The following is a 24168-nucleotide window of genomic DNA, read 5'->3' on the forward strand; positions in this document are numbered from 1 at the left end:
GTTGCTTTTCTGACATCTCCTACCACTCTCCCTACTCCTCACTCTCCTCCAGCCACACTGGCCTCCTTATGATCCCCTGAACACCCCAACATACTCCTTCCTCAGGGCTGACCTCACATGTCCCCTCTTCCTGGGAATATAACCCTTCCCAGACTCGCATGGTTCCCCACCTCATCTCTTTCAGGTCTTTGCTCAAATACTGTTTCTCAGTTAATGTTCCATTTAACACTGTGACTCCACCCCACCCTGGCACTCCTAATTCTCCTTACCCTGCTTTGCATAATTTACTTATGCAAGGAAAGTATATCAGTAAGTATTCAAGTTCTTATTGTGTTTATTGTCTGTGTGCCCTACCTTCCTGCCACAAAAAAAGCCCTTAGGCGGCCAGACATCTTTGTTGTGTTCACACCTGCCCCCCACTCCATGCCTAGAACAGTGCCTGACATACAGCGGTCTGTGTTGAATGAATATGTGACAGAACTCTGCTGAGTGGCGAAGAAGTGGGTCACCGCTGCCCCTGTCTGACCAACTCCCTCTGACCTATGGTAGCATGTGAGGAGTGAGGATGGAAGGGATGGTCACGTCATTGACCATACAGAAGCACCGGCCAAGGAACGCACTGTCCAGAGGTCCTACACCAGGGACTTTTTTCGGAGGGGTGGGGTGGCTGATGGCGGCAGCTGTGCCCTCCCTCCCTCCCTCCCTTGCCTGTACTACAACCCAACACCATCTTTCCATCCTGGAGACAGGCTAGCCTAGCCCAGCTCTCCCACGTACCTGTTGTTGTCCACGTAGCGGATCAGCATGGGGTAGAAGGCATAGAGGTCTCTGCAGAGGACTGCAAACTCATCCAGGATGAGGAGCTCTGCCTCCTGAGTGTCTCCTTTGGTGTCGGCTTTCAGATGCTCCTCCTCCTGCACCGTCTTGACCGCCTTTTTCTTCAGCTTCTCCAGAGTTGGGATGAAGTGGCTTTTCAGCAGGTCCTGCTGGGCTTTGCTGATGATTGGCTGGGCGTACACTGCGTTTGCAAACAAAAAGCCTCCCCCTCATTTCACACGTTAGGACAATTGATGAAAGGAAAGAAGTGATACTGAAAGGTGAGGCTGTGACATTCCATGGACTCAGGACAGCCCCTGCCCTGTTCCCTTCCTTAATTGTCCACGAGGCACTTAGTTCCCTCTCACAAAGCCACAGTGGGGGCAGGGAGCCAGAGGAGAAGGTCCCTACTCCTCTTCTGCTTGTCCAGGCCACAGGGAGCCATTACCTGTGAACTCTTCATGCATGCCTGGGACTGGCCATACCTCTTAGCTCCTCATCACATAGTTTTAGGATGTTCATGTTCATCCGGTTTGGGCTCACTAGCTAGATTATAAATTCCTTGAATGGAGCCTTTTCCCCCCACTAATAACCAGCACTATGCTGAGCCAAGAGTAGGCACTAAGTACTATGGTTTCTGGTTATTTTATAGAAAAATCTGTTGTTAAAAATACATTACCCCAACCACAGTTCTCAGTCCCCAGTGCTTGAGAACTGCCAACTCACTGCCTGGGGGCCCCCCTGGGCCCTGAGGAGGACAGAGAAACTATCATCAGCTATAACGACCCGAGAGAGGCTGGGGTGGCCACCAGAAGTCAAAGAGCAGAAACAGCAACAGTGGAGCTTGGGCCTGGGATTCTGGCCCTCTTAAAGAGAAAGAGAAAACCTACATGTCTTACCCTATTTCTTAAATGGAATATTCTCTTGGTCCACTCGATAATAAAGATCAGAATCAGAGTAATTATAAAAAGTTAAGTGAAATAAAATTAATAAGAGTCATGAACCACTGCCAATGTGCACTGTGTGTTTTGTGTATTTCAAAGTTTCTTTAGCTGGGGTGCATTTCAGTTGGAAATAGCCTACATCTGGCACTGTTTCTTTTAAGTCTCACTGCCTTCTTTTTTACTTTCACAGCAATGGCCGTTGTAGGAGGAGGAGGTGAAGGCAGCTTCCTGCTGAGATGCACTAACCAAGAAGCCAAAACTCAGCTAGGAGAGCTCAGGGTTCCTACCCGCCCTGCCCTGAGGTGCGCTTCTGCTCCGGCCCCAGAATCAGAATGGCTATTCCAGATGTGGGTGAGCTGGGGTTACAACTTAAAATCGACTTTGTTTCGGCACCAGCAATTAGGTGGCCCCCCTGGTCTGGACACTCCTGTGGAATAATAGGGTGAGTTCGCTTGCCACCTGTGCCCCTCATGCTAGGCCATCTCTCTTCCCTGCCCCTCTAGGGAGCTGAGGGAGCCCATCCTTCCACCTCCTCCCTTCCTTGAATCCCTCATGAATTATAAAGTAGAGCTTCTCAACAAATTGTCTTGGGGTTGACAATATTCTTGGGCTAACAGGTAAGAAGGGAACATCAACTTTATTTACTCGCATGTTCACAGGGGCCTGTACTATCTAGTAGCTATGAGCACCCAGAATATTTATAACTCTGATCTCAGTTCATTTCAGAGACAGGAAGGGGGAAGAAAACTTTTCTTCCCTGGTCTTGCAGAGGAATACCTCCTCATTTGTCCAGGAAGATAAATATCTAAGGTTGGGCTAATAGCTCCCTTTGGCCCAGCCACTGTGTTTCCTGGTCCAGTGGGTGGCCTGGGGGAAACGCCTACCACGGAGCTGTCTACACTGTAGGTCCGTCAGAAGCAATGACTTTGCCTTGGCTCTGTCTCCACAGACTCTGCTTTGACACAGAAGACACTAAATATTCATGATTTCCTGACTGTGGGAAGTATGGTTGTTCATTTTCCAAGTCTTTCCTTTTTTTGATGTTGCTTCAGGAATAGAAAATCAGGTAACAAAACTCATTAAGAGCCTACTGCATGCAAAGAGTTCTAGAGGAATGAAGAAATAAAAAAACAAAAAACCCAAAGTGATGTTATTATGAACCTAACTTAGGGAGTGTCTTAGAAAGCATAACATGAAATACGAACACTAGCAACTTCCAGTACAGCCCAGATGGGTGTGAGTTTTATACGTGTATGGAACACACAGGAGGACTTACAGGGAAACCATGGACAGTTATTACTGTAAGAGCAAATGGGATGCTTAAGTACCAAAAGCAAATAAAGCAATGAACATCCGAGTCAGGCAGAGAGTATGGAGGAGGGCTTCCTGGAGATCGAAGGGACCTGATTTAGCTGGGGAGTAGGCAGGAGCATTTGCTCCAAGACGCTCTCCAGGGGAATATTTACTGGGAACTAACTAGGAGGGGGAGCGCGACTAGTTTAGAGATGGACTGAGAGACGAAGAGAGAATGCAGGCATCCCGGCCCCGGGGTGGGGGGTGGGGGCGGGGAGAAGAGGCATTTGTGGTACCTGCAATGCGCTTCATCCAGGACGCCTCGTCTATGCCCAGGTTGTTGTTGATGATTTTCAGAATGTTTCCCAGGATGACACTGAGGTGTTCAGAGGTGACCTTGGTGCACCAGGGCCCTGTGCTGGGGGGCAGGTGCTCAGGCCCCCGCTCCCACCAGTAGGACAGGTAGTTGCAGAGCATGGGCAAGATCACCTCGATGATGTGAGGCATCTCCGTGTACCGGGCCCCCGACTCGGCCAGGTCGCTGATCTCCTTCATCAAGCCTTCCAGCTGTGGGATGTCAGGACACATCTCTTCCACTGTGTCCGGCATGCCCAGAACTGACCAAGAGGGTACAGAAGAACACAAGGACAGGAATTCAAAAGCACAAATAATGCAATCCATTCTGTCTGTCCCACCCTTCCGTTGGTCTTTAGACATTAAGTGACCACCCTCGAGCCTCAGATGAATGAGCACTGGATGTGGGGGAGCTTCTGTCCTCCAGCTGTTTGTGTAAAGATGACAGCTTCCAGAGGCTGGGTTAGCCTCCTGGAAGCCATACTCAGGCTAAAACACTTCAACTTAAGGCCAAAGGAGCGTGACAGAGACAGCTGGGGGACATTTCCTAAGACTTCCCTGAGATGAAGCCAGTCTCTTGGCTTCTCTCTCCTGGCAGAAAAGGTGATACTAGATGGAGAAAAGCAACTCATCTGTGTTTAGTTGAAAACCTGTAGTTCAGTCACCTGGATCTCTATACTGTTTAGAAAAGGAAAAGACACCCCTCTCATCAAATACTCCTTTAGCCAGGCCAGAGATATTACTTTTCACCTGGTTGAGATTTTGGGGGGAAAAATTGCACTTGTGTTAATTTCTCCATTTACCACAGAAGTTCTTGATGAGGTGACCGGTGCCAAGGCCTCCTGTCACGCACTTCAACCTTTTTGTTTGTGAAGGCTTCTATGCAAGGAAGAGTGAGTGAGCCCCATCTTTTCCTCCCACTGAAGACTGCAGTCACTTCACTGAACACGGACAGACAGGACGATGCAGCAACAGATGGAGTTCAACATGAAACCAAGGAAGGCTGTCAGATGCAAGCATCGCAGACAGCAGTCAGGGGCTACCTGTCCTGTTCTACGTAAACGAAAGGACAGGACAAGACAGGAGGAGACACCAGCAGCATCCCAAGGTTCCTGATGGGTAAGAAGATAACAAGGGCTCTGAAAGAAGCACCTGCCCAGAGCTCTGTCTCCTCCAACCCCACTTCCCCTGCCCCCATCTGCCTGGGTCGGGTCCACTGGGACCCGGGATATGGATCACATGCAGACTCCACCCCCACAGGCCAAACTTCTCACACTGGGGCCAAAGCGGCAGGCACCACAGGAGGCTAGGGAATCCGAGAAGCCACAGGCAAATGTGGAACACTTTTCTGGAACATCAATTCCACTAGATGACTTGAGGAAATTATTTTCGATATTTGGAGAAAAATGCAAAGTTCTCATGCATTTCCAAGGACAAAGCAGAAGACTTCAAATAAAATGTTATCTTTTGTGAACTGAGTTACAGCGGCAGGTCCTTTGCCACTGGGGTTACTGCTGGCTGGAAGCTTCCCTTCTCTAGATTTTAGGTACCTAGGCATTGAAGGGTTAATGAATAAGAGAGGTCACAGCAAATTCTGTGGCCTTTAGGAATACTGGTCAGTTGAAAGGAACGGTTTTGATTTCTCCCTTGATTGTACTTCCTGGAGCAGAGATGCGGAGCAATGCAGCCTGTCTTGGAGACAATGAATCTGCGGCTGAAACAAGCAGGTGTGCTGGATGCCAGGTGCAGTCACAAAGCAAAGGACGCGCAGGAACCTCCCTGCTACAGGGCAGGCCCCAAGCGGCCCGAACGCTCTTTGCCTAGCCATGACGTTCTGCTGCTGTCACTGTGGCTGAAGAGCTCCCTTCCTTGGAAGTCATGAGGGGTTCAACATCTTTTAAAATCCAGACAATTCAAAGGGCGCCTGGGTGGCTCAGTCGGTTAAGTGGCCGACTCTCGATTTTGGCTCAGGTCATGATCTCAGGGTGCTGGGATCTAGCCCCACGGCAGGCTCTGCACTCAGCGGGGAGTCTGCTTGAAGATTCTCTCTCTCCCTCTGCCCCGCCCCCCACTTGTGGTCGTGCTCTCTCAAATAAACAAATCTTTTTTTTTTTTTTTTTAAGATTTTATTTATTTGACAGAGAGAGACACAGTGAGAGAGGGAACACAAGCAGGGGGAGTGGGAGAGGGAGAAGCAGGCTTCCCACTGAGCAGGGAGCCCGATGCGGGGCTCGATCCCAGGACCCTGGGATCATGACCTGAGCCGAAGGCAGACGCTTAACGACAGAGCCATCCAGGCGCCCTAAACAAATAAATCTTAAAAAAAAAAAAAAATCCAGACGATTCAAAAGGATTAGTAGTATGAAAGCCAAAGAATGTGACACTCCTGTGATTTACAGGGGAAGAGAATTCTATGGGCCAGACGTGGTTTACTGCCAATGCTGGGCGTGTGCCGAGAAGGTCTGGCCTGTCCCTCGCAGCAGAACCACCATCAGGGGTGACATCAACATGGAGGTCTGCAGGAGCCTCCCAAACAAAACCATTTTACACATACAAGAAGCTACAGACCAAAGAAGGCAAGCCTTCTATCTTGAAACTCAGCACACAGAACAGTGCCAAGTGCCACAGATGTAACTGAAGTTCACAACTGTTTGCTCTCTAATTATCAACGAGGCAGCTCAGAGGGGTGTGTGTGTGTGTGTGTATGTGTGTGTGTGTTTAAATGACACACAGACAGTACATCACCAGGGACACTTTTCCCCTACCTAAGAAAAGTGTTGCTTCAGGGTGTTGCCCTGGAATCCTTATAATGACCTTTAAGAGTTATTTATATGTAATTGGTCCTTGAGTGAAAGAAACATTTGTGATTCAGATGGTGTTTTATACCTCAAATGCCACATAATAAACTCACAGAATGAAGGCTGCTGAGTTACGTACCTGAAACACAGCCTCAGCTGGGTCCTATTAGAATCCAACACAAGACTGTGGGGGTTATCATTAGAACACACTGTCCTTTCATCTTCTACATCAGGGGTTCCCAAAGTGGGGTCCTCCCACTAGCAGCGGCAGCATCACCTGGAGACTCTTTAGGACCTGAATCCAGCTCTACTGAGTTATAAACTCTAGGGGTAGGACTCAGCAATCTTTGTCTTAATAAGCCTTCCACATGATTCTGATGTATGCTAGAGTTTCAGAACCACCAAGTAAGGTTCTAAAGTCAGATTTTCTTCACCAAGCAGCCCTTCCCCAAGAAGAGGCCATCTTCTTCTTGGAGAAGGAGAGTGCCACCCTTTGTGGAGGCAGACAGCTGACACAGGAACTGGACCTCCTGCTCTCTCTGGAGGGCTATTCAATAGGGTCTGGAAATAAGCTGGCTGGCGACTAGGGTATCTTGTTTAATAATCTGATTAACAGACCACTGCCACACATAACCGAAGGTTTATGGTTTATCTAATTTTGAGTATCTGGAAGGTACCAGTATTAAGCCTTTTCTAGGCATATCTTAATAATTTCTGGATGAATCAGAAAATGCTCCAGGGTCATATAGAAGAGTTACTAATACGAGTAACTGCTGGCAAAACACCAACTGTCAATTAATAAAGATGTCCAATTGACTGAAGCCTTGATACATCAGCTCATATTGTATTTCTAAACCAAAGGCTCACATCATTTGTCACCCTATACATCCCTCCCCCATCTCAGTCCCTCAGGCCACTCACTTTGTATAATGAATGAAGTCTACCTTCTTAGAGTCCATTAAGCCATCAGTCATCCTCTGGCTCCAGGCAAACCCGATTATCCCAGAACACATATTCACGTACACTCTACTTTTCAAGAGCCACACACATGGTCAGCATTTCCTCTATTGATTAACTGAATGATGGAAACCATGGGGTCAGGGGACTTGGGCACATCCCACAGTGTGTCACTGATGGACGAAAACTGTGTCGACTCTAATCACATTCTTCTCTTTTCTTCCCTGTGGAGTCTGCAGTGATTGATATTTATTTTTCATTTATGGATATGTCTTGTTAAATAAAAGTAAAGTACATAAAGTAAGAAGGAACATAATTCCAATAGCCTTTGAGAAGAACAAAGGGACAGAGTCATGCCCTTCCTTCCCAAAGCTCATCCAAGGCTTCCTCCATCTTTGTCAAGTCCTCATTTTGCCTGCTACTGTACGTGTATGAGCTCAAGAGCAGAGGAGGTCCGTTTCTACACACTGGTCAAAAAGAGACATACGATCTCCTGAATCACAGCTGGGGCAGAACAAACGGATGAATATCTAGTGCTGTCATGATGGGCCCATGTCCCTTCGGAGCTGCGCAGCAACACTTCGGCTGGCCTATGCCTACAGGTGTCAACAGCCCTTTCTCAACCAGAGCCCGCCCAGCTGCTTAGCTCCTATGTGAGCTACAAGATGTGACTCATTCAGTTTCAGGAATGGGCGGAGAAAAACAAGTTTAGAGATAGATTTTTGCTAGTCCGAGAAAGGGGAGAAAGGGTGAGGTGAGGCTGGGAGGGGTAGGAAATGAACTTAGAGAAGTCACAGGAGACTCTGGGAAGCTGAAGCATCTGGGCAATGTCTCTCTCCTAACTTTGAGAACACTAGTCTCCACTGTATTTATTCGAGCTTGGGACCAGAACTTCATTAAGTGGCTTTGTCTAAATTGTCCTGGTCATCGTTTCTGGGGGCGATGTGCTTCTTTATCTGAAGTAACGAGAAGCAAGTTGGAATAAAGCCACTGTGGCTTAGCACTCTCCATTTTTACCTGGAGAGAAGAGGATGACACAGGAGTGTGACATGAATAGAAAGTTCTAGCTCTTAGAACTCTCTCTCTCAGGATCTCAAGACCATTTGATAAGGAGGCTTGAACCGAATGGAATTGCCACACAGTCTAATCATCTACTCTTACTATCAATATTTTCAGAGAACATTGGTTCTGAGTAGGATAGGTTCTGGTTTGAAATGGTTTATTACAGTTTTTTCTTAATATTGACTAGGCCCACGGTGTGGTAATTTTTGTTTCATGTTACATTAAATCATTATAATTCTTTCTAGTTGGAGTCCAAACCTTGTTTCCCTGCTTGAAGCTCCTCTGTTCTATTCCACTGACTTCCAGTAGGATCACAATTCATCCACATAGGAGGACTCTCCCTTCCATCTCCCTGGGAGCAGATATATAATCTGTCTTGGATTCCAGTTCTGGAGTATTCTAGAAAACTTTTTCTGTAAAGGGCCAGATAGTAAATAGACACTGTAGGCCCCAGAAAATCTTTGCCACCATGACTCAACTCTGTCCCTGAGGTTGAACTGGAGCAGAATGTGCCACTTGAAAATATGCCTCTTGGCATAAGGATTATTTGGGGCTGATTATTTTTAAGAATCTACAAACACAGGAGAAACTCTGAAAACAGAGTAGAAGTTACCCTTGTGTAAGAGAAATCTAAATTTTATAAAGGAAATTTACATTAGAAAGGGGGCCTGTACCAGGCAGTGAGCTATTTACCAGAGATCACTTTTTCATCTGAGAGACTCATCTGCAGGGCAGGGCAAACGTTTACCAAATGTTTCCACTTCTCCCCTGTCAATTGCCTTCCTCCTTTTGAATCCCCAGACCCTTATCTCTTTCCTTAGCTCTGAACTCTTGTCTATAAGCCTCAATCTGCTGGCTGCATTCTGAGTCTCGTATCTTTGTGGGGCTCCTATAGGTACTAGTGTGTATATAATTACATTTTTTTTCTCCTGTTAATCTGTTTTTTTTGGGGGGGGTCTCAGCCAAGAACAATTAAGAGTAGAGAGAAAATTACTTTTCCTCCCCTACGTAGGGCTAAAGCAGCCACAGACAACATGTAAATGAGTAGGTGAGACCATGTTCCAATAAAACACTATTTACAAAAATAGGCAGCAGCCAGATAAGGCCCATAGCCATAGTTTACCTACTGCTGTTCTAGAACTTAGTGTGTCAACACCCCTGTTAACTTCTCTTTCTTGCATAATTTCAATCCTTCCTGGTGTTTTTCTTTTTTTTTTTTTAAATTTAAATTCAATTAGCCAACATATAGTACATCATTAATTTTTGATGTAGTGTTCAATGATTGTGTGTAACACCCAGTGCTCATCACATCACATGCCCTCCTTAATGCCCATCACCCAGTTATCCCATCCCCCCACCCACCTCCCTTTCCGCAACCCTCAGTTGGTTTCCCAGAGTCAAGAATCTCTCATGGTTTGTCTCCCTCTGATTTCTTCCCATTCAGTTTTCCCTCCCTTCCCCTATGATCCTCTGCACTATTTCTTATGTTCCACATATGAGTGAAACCATATGATAAATGTCTTTCTCTGATTGACTTATTTCACTTAGCATAATACCCTCCAGTTCTACCCACGTCGATGTAAATTGTGGGTATTCATCATTTCTGATCGCTGAGTAATATTCCATTGTATATATGGACCACAACCTTCTTTATCTATATTTATCTGTTGAAGGACATCTCAGCTCCTTCCACAGTTTGGGTATTGCGGACATTGCAGCTATGAACATTGGGGTGCAGGTGCCTCTTCTTTTTACTACATCTGTGTCTTTGGGGTAAATACCCAGTAGTGCAATTGTTGGGTCATACGGTAGCTCTATTTTTAACTTCTTGAGGAACCTCCATATTGTTTTCCAGAGTGGCTGTACCAGCTTGCATTCCCACCAACAGTGTAAGAGGTTGGTGTTTTCCTATGCTTTATTTTTTACAATGATAGACAGCATGTGGTCATCATCTTTGGAAACACAGCCTCTCCCTGACCTTGAAAAGTATAATTAGGTTGCTGGTGCACGTGTGCACCTTCTGCTGGCACTCTGCAGAGGAACTAATAAAGAAGTCATGTCCCCACGTGCAGAAGGGGACTTGAGGCCAGGGCAGACAAGAGAGCCTAAGGCTTTAGGATGGGAAGGGATTTAGAAATCAACCACACTGTCTCATTCTACAGAAGAGGAAGCCAAAGTCCAGTGATAACAAAGTACTTGCCTATGTCCATGTTTCCAGTAAAATGGAGACACACAACATGGACCCTAGCTTTGACCTCCTGGCCCCTCTCAGACTATATAAACCAAAAGTGCTGCAAGGCTGCTGTTCCCTGCCTGAGGGGCCTTCCTTCCTGGCTGCTCTCCTCTCAACACCCAGGTTGATGACCTCTGAGGGAAGATACTTACTAGACCTCTCCCTGGGGGTTTTGGTGTTGAAGACTGAGAGTGGATTGTAGCGGTTAAGGGTGGGCTCCAGGAATGCCACTGGGATGGCAGCTGCCAGTGAGGCCAGACATTCTCCAAGGGCAGGACGTTGCCTGGAAACAAAGAAGTCCATTTAGAAGTGGTGCTACCACATACTGGCCCCATGCATGGTGGGCTAGGCCCCTTTCTCAAGATGTCTCAGGCCACCTCCCCATAGATTACTCTACTGGACATCCCTGGATCCTGGGCTCAGCAAGATTACAAGCACTTCTCCCTCCCCGCATCTTTCTCTGGACGCTGACCATTGGTGTACAATGGTCTTACCACACGGACCCCAGTTCTTAAAACTGGTGAAGGCAATATAATAATACACTTTGTAGCTTTGTTCTTCTCTCCCAGCATTTCTGAGAAGTTTTGCCATCATTCAAATTGAATTTGATCCTCTCTCTCTTCTCAAAATGTTTTGAAATCTTCTGTGTAATCTCTGTCTATTCCCTGCTTTGGATGGAGCTGGTGTTTGCCGGTGAGAACAGTAGATAATGGGCCCAAAGCACCAATAAGACACAAAATAAAAGACCTGCCTTGCAAGAGAAACACGTCCTAAAGCACATTGCTTGATTTAGAGGAAAGTCCTCTAATACCTGTTAACTTCTCACAAATATTCTACACAAATATTTGAGTGTCCATCATGTATAAAGTTCTGGGTCTCAAGTATGTCTGTGAAATGAGCAACCAAACAAGAACAAAATGCTTAGGATTCCTTGTTCAGATTTCCAGTTCTCCAACTGGGAGAACTTGTGCTTGCTTGCCTGCTAGCCAAGTCAGCAAGGGTAAGTAATGGAAACCAGCCATTGGCTGGTTAAAGCAGAGCTGGTACTGAGATTGTGTTTCCCCTCCTGGACCTGGGCTTAGCCCTGGAGTCGTACTGGCTAGCTCAGCGGGTCCCTTCTCCCAGTGAGTCACACAGGGACAGTGCTGGCTTGAAGGGGCCCTGTATGGGCACTGACATCTATTGTTTTCTGATGAATGAGAGACCAGAACCATCTGTTTTTTCATCATCAGTGTCTTCTTTCTGTCAATTACCGGCATTCAATCACTGTCAGACTACACACCTGTTATGTGAGTTACACACGTGATGTCAGTTCCCAAAGAAGGAGGAAAATGTCTTCAAACTAATACTATGAGTCCTTTCTTAGACCATGATACAAAGATAGTGGAAAATGCAGACGACAGGTCTATAATTAAGAAGTGGGGGTGCCTGGGTGGCTCAGATGGTTAAGCATCTGCCTTCGGCTCAGGTCATGATCCCAGGGACCTGGGATCGAGCCCCACATCGGGCTCCCTGCTCGGTGCAGAGCCTGCTTCTCCCTCTTCCGCTGCCATTCCCTCCGCTTATGCTCTCTGGCTCTGTCTATCTCTCTGTCAAATAAATAAATAAAATCTAAAAAAAAAAAAAAAAGTGGATGGGGCTTACAGTGTTTGAACATATCTTGTTTGCCTTCCTTTGTGTCTGACCAATCGGAATGAGTGCTGATGCTGTGTATCTGAAGCCCACTAGCAGAGTCCCTGGGAGCTGAGGGTGTCAGGCTGCATCTTGGGGGATGTTAACAGGACTATCATGGGGAAAACTGCCAGCTAGAGAGGGCACACTTGGAGCCAGGAGCAAAAGCTTACACGCCTACTGCAGTTCTGTGCAAACAGGAAGGCATTCAGCCCTCAGGGTTCCCTTCAGCTCCCCACCAAAACCTGAACTGAAGGCTGGGTTAATTGCCCTTCACTGTGATAATGGCCAACAATTCCAACAGCACCAAGAAGCCAGAATGTGAAAAGTGTAGGGTCTCCGGATGTGAATAACAAGCATTTACTACAGGGTGGAGGTGGGGGGTGGCTAGGAGAGCCACTGTCTGCTGAGGAGTAAGCCACAGAGTCTGAACATTAGCCTTTGTCTTCCAGATAGTAAAAAGCCAAGCCCTTCTCCTTAAAACCCTGAAGCAGTGGATAAAATAACATATTTATGGTCTAATTACAAGAATTAGGATCAACGTGCCACTTGATTATAGCAGAGAAAGAGACACACTTGAACGGACTTAAAACTGTGATCTTAATTGGTCCCCCCAAAATAACTTGATATGGCTATCTGGGGTAGAATCAGAACCTGCAAGGGTCTAAGAACTGCTGAGAGGCACTAGGAATCTGCTGCACCAGAGGGAGGAGGGTGGAGGGAGATGGTGGGTGAACGAGTGAGTCGAAAGCTGTCTTGGAATCCATCCCCCCATACCCCCCATCTTCTGTCATATTACCAAACTTATGGAAAAAGTCACCTTTTGATTAATTTATTTTTAAAAATTTTTTTGAAGATTTTATGTATTTATTTGACAGAGAGAGCGAGCGAACGAGCACAGGCAGGGGGAGCGGCAGGCAGAGGGAGAGGGAGAAGCAGGCTCCCCGCAGAGCAGGGAGCCTGATGCGGGACTCGATCCTAGGACCCCGGGATCACGACCTGAGCCGAAGGCAGCCACCTACCATATGAGCCACCCAGGTGCCCACCTTTTGATTAATTTAAAGGACAATTAATATATGTGGTTTTAATCCTCATCTTCTATCTTCTTAGGCTCAGCTTTTAGGGGACTAGCTGACAGTTTGCTTAGCTGTGAAGTGTTTGAGCAGAGAACTTTAAAATCAGCCTCCAGCAAGCAAGCAATCACTTCTTAGAGGTGATGGCACAGCCTTCTCCTTGCGCTGGAGGTGTGACTGTGAGTGCCCCCCTCCCGGTCTGCTCTGGGGGCTGAGCAGCAGCCCTCAGACAGACCAGGTCCTCTGCGTCCTGTGTACCGAGCTGCCCGGCTCCCGCTGCAGCCTGCATCCCTGCCGGAAGGTGAGGGAGTGAGACGTAGGCTTCTCTGCGGGGACCCTCTGCACCATGGAGTGCTTGCTCCCTTTGGAGCAAGCCTCACTGTTTCAACCAACCGCAGTGGCCACTGAGGAGAAATACTCTATTTCCTCAGTCTTGCCTTTCCGGGAGGAGGAAAGAAGGAGCTAAGCCGTGAGGGTGAAAGAAATGCTAGAGGGAGAGCACTGATGAAAGAAAATCTGGGCGAAAATCAGGATGACAAGGGGGTAAGGTCAAATCTGAGCGCAAACTCTACTTGGCCCAGCAAGATGAACCTTGGAAACAGCGGGGCCGGAGTTGCCTTGGTGATAACTGGACCCATTCTTCTTCTCTTTTCTCTTTCTCTCATCAAATTAAAGTCCCGATCTCACAAAAGTGGATTTCTAGAAAGTTAGTCGGACACAAAGGCAACCCGTGGGGGCAAAAGACAGTTTTCCAGTGTTATGCTGCCTCGGGGACATGCATTCCCTGTGCTCTCTGATATTAATTACGGACAAAGCTGAGTCTCAACAAGCTCACAGCAGGGCATTTTCTAGTCTAGGGCACACAATGATGCTAATTAGCCATTTGGCCAACAGGCATAAACAACATGTTCTCCTGGTTTGGCTGTGAAAAGTTCTGTAAAAGTAAAGCCCACAAGTCTGCCAATGACCTTGGCCCCCAGACCCCAGAGGAAATGCCTGCTGTTAGAATGCTTCTCTGGTCATTAGCGCCCCCAGGGGGGCAGTGTGGGTATGGACTGAGCTGAATAAGGGCTACTGAAACAGCTCCAGCCACCAAAGGGTCTACTTGAAAAGTCTGTTCACTGGATGTGGAACTCTCTTTCTCTTTCCACTTCAGTTCCTACTGCCTAGCACAGTATCTTTCATATAGTAAAACTTGGTCAATGGTGACAGGTTGAAGAGGGTGTGATTTGTATTTCAATTTTTGTTACTTTCTAATTTAATAAATTGCAGGCTCTCCTTGTCCATCTCTCGATTTTATTTCCACGGATCCAGATCTAACCTCTCAAATGTCTATTGTTAGGGATCCAGGCAGATTGAAAGTCATCACAGTAATAAGAATTATGCCTTGTACCTATCTGGTGTTTTTGCAATTTTGAGAGTACCTTCATGTATGTTCCAAAGGATGCTAAGGAGAGGAAGTAATATGTAGAGGAGGGGCAGAAAGCAGAGGTAGGCCACGGCTCTAGATCAGCAACAGGAGTCCCCTCAGAGGCTTAGGGAAGGTGTGCAATGTTTGGCCAGAAACAACTGGTCAGAGGCCGCAGGACAGGAAGGAATAAATGTCTCTAAAGTGTGAAGGGGAAAAACACCGTTTTCATTTGAAATAAAATGAAGGTTCCAATGCTTCAATCAATTCCAAGTTTCGCTTCTTGACCAACCCCCCTCAAATGCTGTGATCAAAGTATCTCCCCATCAAAGAAGGCAAGTATTCTCTGTGGTTAAATGCATAAGCCTTTACCTTTTGCTGAAAATTTGTTGAAGACTACTTGTCAGTGACCTCAGTGTTGTCTCAAGTGGAACATATCCCAAAAGAAAGGTTTCTATTCTGTTTCAATGACCTTCTTTTCTTTACCGCCAACCCTGTCACTGAGGTGTCTAGAGTCTCTCCCACCCACAATGCACATGCAAGCTGTAGCTGGAAACCAGATATTTAGTGGTTCCCTTACAACCCTGCAGACATTCATTAGCCACTTCAGCAAAAGATGGCAGAGAAATGGTGTGTTTGACTGAAGTTTCCTCCCTAAAGCGCACAAGAAATGGAGAAAAAATTGGGAAGACATTGAAATCTTTGCTGAAATAAGAAAATGTGTGATAATGTCAAGCCACAAAGTATGGACCAAATCAAGTGGGGACGCTGAAACTGAAACATACTTTCTGGGCTAAGAGCAGAGTGTAGAAATCTCTGGAAGTAAATATGGGGATTCTGAGGAGCCCAGAATATGAACTTGTGCTTGAAACAATGAAGGGTGTGGGGGGGCGGTGCAGGGAGACCTACTGGGGATGCAGGACCAGGTTCATACTGCAGAGAAGCAGGCAGGACAGAGTAGGGAAGAAGTGTACATGCCATCATTCCTGTGACCTGGACTCCGAGCCTGGAGAGGACACTGGACGGGAAGTAGAGTGCAAGAGTGAGAGGTAACCTGTCCTGTAGCTGCTGACTCAAGTCCTCTACTGGATGGAATAAACCTACTTTACTTTTTTATTTATTTTAAAAAAATATTTAATTAATTTATTTGACAGAGAGAGAGAGCACGCACAAGCAGGGGGAGCAGCAGGGAGAGGGAGAGAGAGAGAGGGAGAAGCAGGCTCCCCGCTGAGCAGGGAGCCCGATGTGGGGCTCAATCCCAGGACCCTGGGATCATGACCTGAGCTGAAGGCAGACGCTTAACTGACCAGGCACCCAGGCACCCGGAATAAACCTACTTTAAATGACCATACAAGAGCCCTATGTCTTTAGGTTGCACTAAAAATTTTACCTGTGACCTCTCACCTGGGCCAGTTGCTTACTTTTGTTGGGGGAGACACCAAAGGCTAGAGGTGGATGCACTCTAGTGTTAAAGTCACTCTGGGTAGAGTGAGGGAGTCCTGAGCCAGTTTGTCAGATGTGAAGCTGGATGATGCTTCTTCCCCATACACTCCTTCAACACGCACCCCCCCCCCACAGACACGTGCACACATGCTCTTTTCCATTCTTGAAAATTAGCAATTAGCTAATGATCAAGAAGTAGATGAGAAACATGGTTCTGAGGAAGAATTATCCAGGAAGAAATACAGAAAAACTCTTTTTGATACATTCACAGAAAATAAAGAAAATAAAGAGAGTCAGGAACATGGAGAAAGTGTGAGAAATACCTTACAAACCCAAAACAGGAAAGAGCAACTAGCTAAAAGTTACTTGGGAGAAAATGAGAAATGTGGAAGATTAAGGAAAAGCCAATAAACCTCTCCCTGAATAACAGCTAGGGAAAACCGCCCCCGCAATTACAAAATAAAGTGAAAGATTTGTAAAAAATGGAAGACCTAGTTCTGAATACTGAGGGGGCATATTAAGTTCTGAGGAGAAGCAGAGGGGACTGATATAGAATAAGCACATTCTGGAACATATTATAGGAACTTACTGAGCTTCAAGACTGAAGAAGGAATCCAACGAACGGCCAGTTTTTCCCCTCCCACTGCAAAGTCATGTGTAAGTCAGTAAATCACCTGGCCTAGGGCGTATTGTCAGAATACAAAGAAGCAAAGTCTATATGCTTCTGAGGGAAAAAAAAATTATGACCCAAGGATTTTACCACAGAAATTGTTCACAAAATCAAGGGGTAATATTCCAAAATATGCAAGGATTCAAGAGTATCTAAGAACTCTTAAAGAAACAAATACTTAATGATGAATCTGGCCAACCAAGACACAAAACAAAATAAAAAATTTGGAATGGGAAAGTCATGGTTCAAAAAGGATTGGCTATTCGGTGAATCATTACAATACAAACTAAGGTAAACAACTCAGGAAATATTGGTTCTAGAATAGAATGTAAATGTTATAAGAAATTATTATTATGATTTTAGAGAGAGAGAGCGAGAGAGCACGCATGTGTGTGTGCGAGTGCGGGGGGGGAGGCTGGGGTGGGGAGGGCAGAGAGAGGGGGAGAGAGAATCTTAAGTAGGCTCCATGCCCACTGCAAAGCCCAATGCAGGGCTCAATCCCACGACTCTGGGATCATAACCTGAGCCGAAATCAATAGTTGGAGGCTTAACCGACTGAGCCACCCAGGAATCCCTGTTTTAAGAAATTATAGAGCAAAAAAGGAAAGGTAGAAAAGATAGCTAGGAATACAAGTGTACCAAATTAAGGTAATGACATTTTATCTAAATAATAAATCTAAAAATAGGAGTTGAATGGTAAAGGAATTCAGTTTTTTAGCTTCATCCAACAGGACAAAGTTGCAAAGCAATATGGATATTATGATCCCACATGTGTACGAATGTGCATGTGTAGAAAATACCTGGAATGACATACACCAAATTGTTAATAGTGGTTTCCTTTGGGAATTGGATCAGCTTGTTCGGATTCAAGATTTCTGAATTGCATTTCTGGTACCAAAATGTGCACTTATTTAAAACCATAGCTAATCTGACAGCCAAGAATGGTAAAGGTCGTCCAGGGCTGTATCACATAGAAACTCATTAAACACTGAAGTAACAGCCTCATGTCCCTTGAGTTTTTCTGCAAGCTTTAACCACAGGAACTCTGAAAGCTATTTGGAAGCTGTGATTATGAAGAAATAGACATTTCTTCAACGTTTTTTGGTCACTAGCATATGATTTAGCTTGGCTATACAGTATTGCTTCTCCAATCACATACATTTACCAGCCATCTGTTAGAAAACAAAATTCCACTGAGTAAATCTGAAGCTCTCATTGTCTTTAAGTGATTCATGAATCTGGCAACATCCCATCTAGCAAGTAGCGGAGTGCTTGGAGGAGATGGTACAAAATGGAAAGTTTTTATAGGAAGAAGAGTGGGACAACAAAGTCAGAAGCCAAAGAAAAAAAAGGAAAGTTTGGTCCAGGCTAGGTAGCTTTCCCTTAGGGGGAAGACCTGGAGGTCTTATCCTGCAGATTACCTCATCTTCCTTTAGGGGATAGAGAGGGCCCTTGTGACAGATAACCTCATTGGCACCTATTAGAAAACTCCTGACTTACCAGTTAAGATTTAGATTTCTGCAGGAGGTTGAAATTGCAATTAGGCGGGCACCCGGGTTAAGTGTCTGCCTTTGGCTCAGGTCATGATCCTGGGATCATGGTCTTGGGATCGAGCCCCGCGTGGGGCTCCCTGCTCAGCGGGGAGTCTGCTTCTCCCTCTCCCTCTGCCCCTCCACCCTGCTCGTACTCTCTCTTGTACTCTCTCTCTCTCAAATATATAAATAAAATCTTTAAAAAAAAAAAAAGAAAAGAAAAAAGAAACTGCAACGAGGTTAGGTATTAAGCCCTGTTTTGGTGACTTGGCCTGGCCCAAGGAATGCCAATTTGGGCCTGTGGTTTTCTTTTTAACTTAGCTCCAGAGAAGTCATAAATCTCAATAGCCTCACTACATTTTGATATTGCCATAAACATTTAATGACCTAGGCTCAAAATCACCATCCCATTTCAGTGAGCATTTTGATTTTGCTGTACTGAAAAGATGTTGTTAAGTGTTGAAAGACTGTAACATTTTTCTTTTTCTTTTTTTTTAAAGATTTTATTTATTTATTTATTTGAGAGAGAGAGAGAGAGAAACAGCATGAGAGGGGAGAGGGTAAGAGGGAGAAGCAGGCTCCCCGCTGAGCCGGGAGCCCGATGCGGGACTCGATCCCAGGACTCTGGGATCATGACCTGAGCTAGAGGCAGTTGCTTAACCAACTGAGCCACCCAGGCGCCCTGTAACATTTTTCTAAGCCTTGCACATGTAAGCCTCTTTTGTTCACTAATTACCTTTCAACATAGATATTCTTTCCAGTCCCAAGGGAGTAGAGGCTGCACAGTATGTGGTAGCATGAAATCTGCACATCACCTACTGGAAAGAACAGAAAAGAGCAGTCATTACCATGCTGTAATCCCAGCACTTCACCTCGGGCACAAGGAAAGGGTCCACCAACAGAAAACAGGGCATGACCCAGGAGCTAAAGACAGTGCATGCACCCCGCGCTGCCCCCCCAGCCCTCCCTCACCCCCGCATGGTATAGTCCCTTTCTCCCCAGATGCTGGTTACTGAACTGGGGGAGAACCCACTGACAGAAGAACGCCCTCCACTGAGTCATCTCCATTCCTTTGCGGGCTTTTGATGTGAATCACATTGCTTCTCAGGGAAAGAAATCATTTGACCAATGAGATCCATATGGGATTTTTTTTTTTTTCCAATGGGGGGGGAACACTATAGTTAAGTTTTACATATAGTAATATTTCCTTCCTTTGAGAGGAAGAATGCAAGAAATCTGAAGTTTGAATGAGTCTTTTGTTAATTTCCTAGGAAGACATGTAGAACATCCCTACCTCTTTAGAGATAGACCAAAATTTCTCATGTCCACCTGTCCCAAGTTCTCCGATGGACATTTTTCAAAAAACAATTCAATTATATCATGATTGTGCCATGTTTTCCTGAGGGAAGGGCATGTTCCACTTAGGAATCCACAGAGTTGAATCCATCGGCTACATGCCCCTTCAATGTCTGGAACTCATAATAAGGCAGGGACTAATTGAACATAATGAGAACTAATTTAATTTTTAGGTTTTCAATAAGGAAGGGCATTCTTTCCATGACATGACATAATGAGTTTGGATGCTCCCCCATCCCTTTGCCCTCCTCCATGGAAATAATTGATTTTCATTTGTTCAGGGATATAGCACTCATAGTGTCAGCTATCAACAGTTGGTTAAATTGAATTAAATCATGGGCCAACACTTAAAGTGTGAAACTGAGCTTGATGGCAGAATATTTGCTCTAGGGGCTATATGTGGTACTAAATGCAAACTGAAATAAAACTAACTGATTATGGTCTTCTTCTGAAGGCTCAGATAATGAAATGTTAGCAGCTTTCCTTTGCTCCTGGTATCCAATGAATAAATTAGGGCTTCTTAACAGGAAAATTGGTATCTGAAAAACCCTGGGAGCGAACCTATATCCCCTGCTGGATTACTCAGATAACCTTTTCAAATTAAGTGGGAACACAATGGCTGACAGCTAAGCCAGTGGGTGGAAAATTCTGGTCCTGAATAATAGTGGGGAAAAGATGAAATATTATATACTCAAATTGGAGGATTTCTCCTCCTCTAAGTATTTATTATTTCATTTTTAAACCTAAGAAGAAAACAGCATGGAATAATTATCACTCTGTTCTACTTTCAAGGTCAACTCAAGTGAATGAGTCACACACTTCTTATCTGGGGCCATGTGCATAGAAATCCACGATAGTAATAGGACTCACAGAGTAAATCCACCCCAAACTGATGCTGAGCAACGTGCTCAAAGATGGATGTCAGGATGGGGAGCAGAGCCACCGTGGTATAGTTAATATTCTGAGACACGCCTTTAATCTGTGTTCTGGAATGGGTAAACTTCCCCAGCTTCAGGTTTTCTGAAGTCTTCTCTAAGTCTTCTGCAGCATTTTCAAAGAATGCTCGTAACCCGGCCTTGACCAGCTCTGAGCCTGACTTCATGACAGTCCTGTAAGCAAACGATGTTCAAGACCAGAAGCATAATCATAATCCAAACCTTTGGCCAACCCCCTTCTTGAAACTGGTGACTTGTAGTTTAACCCGGGCAGACATTTGACACTCCAGTCAACTGAAAACACTAAGTCAGAAGTGGAGAGAACAGTTGGCATCCAGGGAGTCACCTGGATCACACAATCCCAAGGGGGGACTGACAACAGGATGGTGTTCTCTGTTGGATGGAATTAACACTCCACTCTTCAGGAAATACAGAGGAGGGTTTAGGATGAAACTGAGTTTAGTCATCCTTTATCAGTATAGTGTCCCAGTTGGCTACGTTCCTCTGTAAATATCTTTTTTTAAAAAAAGATTTATTTATTTGACAGAGAGAGACACAGCGAGAGAGAGGGAACACAAGCGGGGGGGTGGGAGAGGGAGAAGCAGGATTCCCGCGGAGCAGGGAGCCTGATGTGGGGCTCGATCCCAGGACCCTGGGATCATGACCTGAGCCGAAGGCAGACGCTTAATGGCTGAGCCACCCAGGCACCCCCCTCTGTAAATATCTAATTAGAAGGAAGGAGAGGTGAGTTTTTCTTAGAGTTAATTACGGGATAAGCTACTTTTATAAGGAGTAGTTAGAAATACTAGCTCTCCCATGATGCAGAGAGAGAACAAAGAAGTCACGTGAAGTTTAGATTTCTATTAGCTTGCAGTGATGTCCTAGCTTGGAGAAGGAAAGGGAAGAGGGACAGAAAGCCCCTTTTAAAACAGACAGCTTCATCAGACCGCTGGGGGTGGGGGGTGGGGAAACAACTATAGATTGTGCCCTGTGGGAATGGAGATTAGCCTCCCCTCAAAACTATTTTATAAAACTTAGAATTGGAACAAAGCTAACAAGTCAACTATTATTTTCCATATTTCAACATCTTATTCACAAGATTATGACAGGCTTGCTTCAAGGACAGATGCTTTTTATCTACAGCATTTTCAGGATAATCATCCAACCAACCAGAAAAATAAAAACAAAGAAATGAAGTCAGTGAGGCTTGCTCCTAGCCTGTAAAGAATCATGAGCTATCTTCCTAACTTTCTAGTCTTGGGTTTTGTCAGGAATGATTATCAAACATGCTGACCTGCATTTAAAAAAAAGGCGGGGGGGGGGGGGACACTCTCTCCCAAGGCAGTCTACATGCACCTGGGAGTCAAGATTTCTCTTCCTAGCTGCAAGGGATCTGAATCCTCTGGGGTGCCTTGGCCTGATCCTACGAATTTGTGCTGTCCTAATATCACCATGTTTGTTTCTTGTTCTAGGGGTGTAGGCCCCTCATATCCCCTTTAATTATCCTTAACTTTTTTTGGCAACCATTCTTAGTTGGTAGATTTTCATCTTGTGGCCACTCCTTCAGTTGGTTTCTCTTCTGCATACAGTCCTCCTCCCAACTTTGACAAGGGGCTCTGCTTGACAAGTGTGTGGAAGAAAGCTCCCTGTCTGTCCTTGCCACTCCTTCTCTTCCTCATCTCATCAGATCATTTACGCTTATATTACCGGAACTTACACATACATTTGTTAAGACTTCTTTCCCTTTCAGCCATCTTTCCTGCAAGACCTTCAGGCCATGGGTCCAAACACATCTTTGTCTCTGATATATATATATATATTTTTTTTTTTTTTAAAGATTTTACTTATTTATTTGACAGAGAGAGAGACAGTGAGAGAGGGAACACAAGCAGGGGGAGAGGGAGAAGCAGGCTTCCCGCTGAGCAGGGAGCCCGATGAGGGGCTCGATCCCAGGATGCTGGGATCATGACCTGAGCCGAAGGCAGACGCTTAACCGACTGAGCCACCCAGGCACCCCTGTCTCTGATATTTTTATCACATATCCCTGCACCTCCCTCCTTGGCTGCTTGGGATTCAGAGTGTTACGGTTCCCCTCTCCCAGGGTGCTTATGGCCTCACCACGCATCAGGTAGCTAACTCTTCCTTTTTTTGGTGGAGAATGAGGGACAAAGTGGCACTTTGCTCTATTACATATTTTATCTTCTGAAAGATGAATTTCTCAGGAAGAGAAGACAAGAATTGATCAAATGCTCAGCTTTTAGCATGCAGTACATGTCATGACAGTGGCTCTCCATCATGTGAGTGGAGAGATGGAGAGTACTAATGTCAGGCCAGATTCATCTCCTTCCTCTCTCCCCCCGTCCCCCGGCTCCTGCCGCGCAGTGACACGTCTTCTCTTCTACACAGTAAGTGAGAAGAGGGGGTCAGAGAGTGAGTCTTGAGAAACTACTGGAAAAAACCGGCAGACTTACCTAGTGTCAAGTGTCTGAGCTAAGATGTGAAGACAGCTCACCATTGTAGTAGAATCGCTCCCTAGAAACAAAAATATCACTGGTGACTCCCCAAACCCTTCAGCCTGTCTTTTAAATGCAATCTTCTCAATATGCACAAACTGCAGCCCAGCATAATTAACCACCAACACACGAAGGGCCAGACCTCTGTGCGGGGACAACGCATTTATCTCTGGCCTGACACATCTGCTCTTTGATGGATGTTAGAGGCAGAGCTTAAAACGTTCATTGGTGTGGAAAATTTGAGCTCTTAAAGGGGCAGAGAGGTCATTTATCATACTTCAGACCGATTTTCTATGGCAAATTTAGGTGACACCTTCGTCCTAAGGCTCAGGTTGTCTGCAGGCACAATGCAAGTTAAGGATAATTATAGGGAGGAGTGAGGCTTTCAGCAATATTTCTCTTCACTTACCAAAGAGGGAAATCCTGTGTCGAACAAGAGCAGCGAGTTTGCAGAAGAGGCTGAAGCAGAAAAGAAGGCGAGTGGGAAAGGCACAGAAATCCGAGGACTGGTTTGTACCCTCCCTCCCCCAGGCCCCCACGCTTTATATCAAAGAGCGCAGAATGGATCTCTAGGAAAATGCACTGTGTTCCTCTCCAAGACCCTCTGGACCACACTAGGAAAGTCTGTGCTCCCCGCTGTCTTGTTGGAGAGTCAGGAAGGCACCTTGGAGGCAGCCCCAGCCTCACAGAAAATAATCCTTCTGCAACAACTGCAGTATTTTGCAGTGACCAGGTTATCGCAAACCGTCCCTTGCTATAGAGTACCACGTGCTGACACATTCATCTGGATGACATTCAGGAATACATGAGGACTCTGACAGGGATCGTGCATGTTCCACTGTTGCAACAGACTGCAGACCATTTTGCAGCCTTCACTGGCGGTGGGACGCTTTAGATGGGAGGTGGGCAAGCAGGTGGGAACAGAAGAAAATGAACGGTTCAGGGATGGGGGATATTGTATTGGACAAAACCACTTTGGGAAATTGCTTTTCTCTGTCAATTCCTATTAGTCGATGGGCCTGACCGAGTGGCTGTCCTAGCTGTGCTCCTCCCTGGAAGCTAGAAAAGCCCATCTGCTATGCTTTTGGTGCGTTTTGACCCTACCCCATG

General features: G+C 45.7%; 1 protein-coding gene across 1 annotated transcript in view; it reads right to left on the reverse strand.

Annotated features, from left to right (window-relative positions):
- RYR3 (ryanodine receptor 3) overlaps positions 1-24168 on the reverse strand; it is a 354804-nt gene that overhangs the window by 62364 nt on the left and 268272 nt on the right. Inside the window, exons 62-68 of the mRNA XM_021695474.2 lie at positions 23468-23517; positions 23017-23077; positions 20481-20719; positions 18991-19072; positions 10610-10740; positions 3350-3670; positions 778-1018 (exon numbers count right to left, since the gene is read on the reverse strand). Coding sequence (XP_021551149.1) covers positions 778-1018; positions 3350-3670; positions 10610-10740; positions 18991-19072; positions 20481-20719; positions 23017-23077; positions 23468-23517 — 1125 coding nt within the window. The remainder of the gene's footprint in view (positions 1-777; positions 1019-3349; positions 3671-10609; positions 10741-18990; positions 19073-20480; positions 20720-23016; positions 23078-23467; positions 23518-24168) is intronic.

This window comes from Neomonachus schauinslandi, chromosome 9 (assembly GCF_002201575.2).
Source record: "Neomonachus schauinslandi chromosome 9, ASM220157v2, whole genome shotgun sequence".
NCBI lineage: Eukaryota > Metazoa > Chordata > Mammalia > Carnivora > Phocidae > Neomonachus > Neomonachus schauinslandi.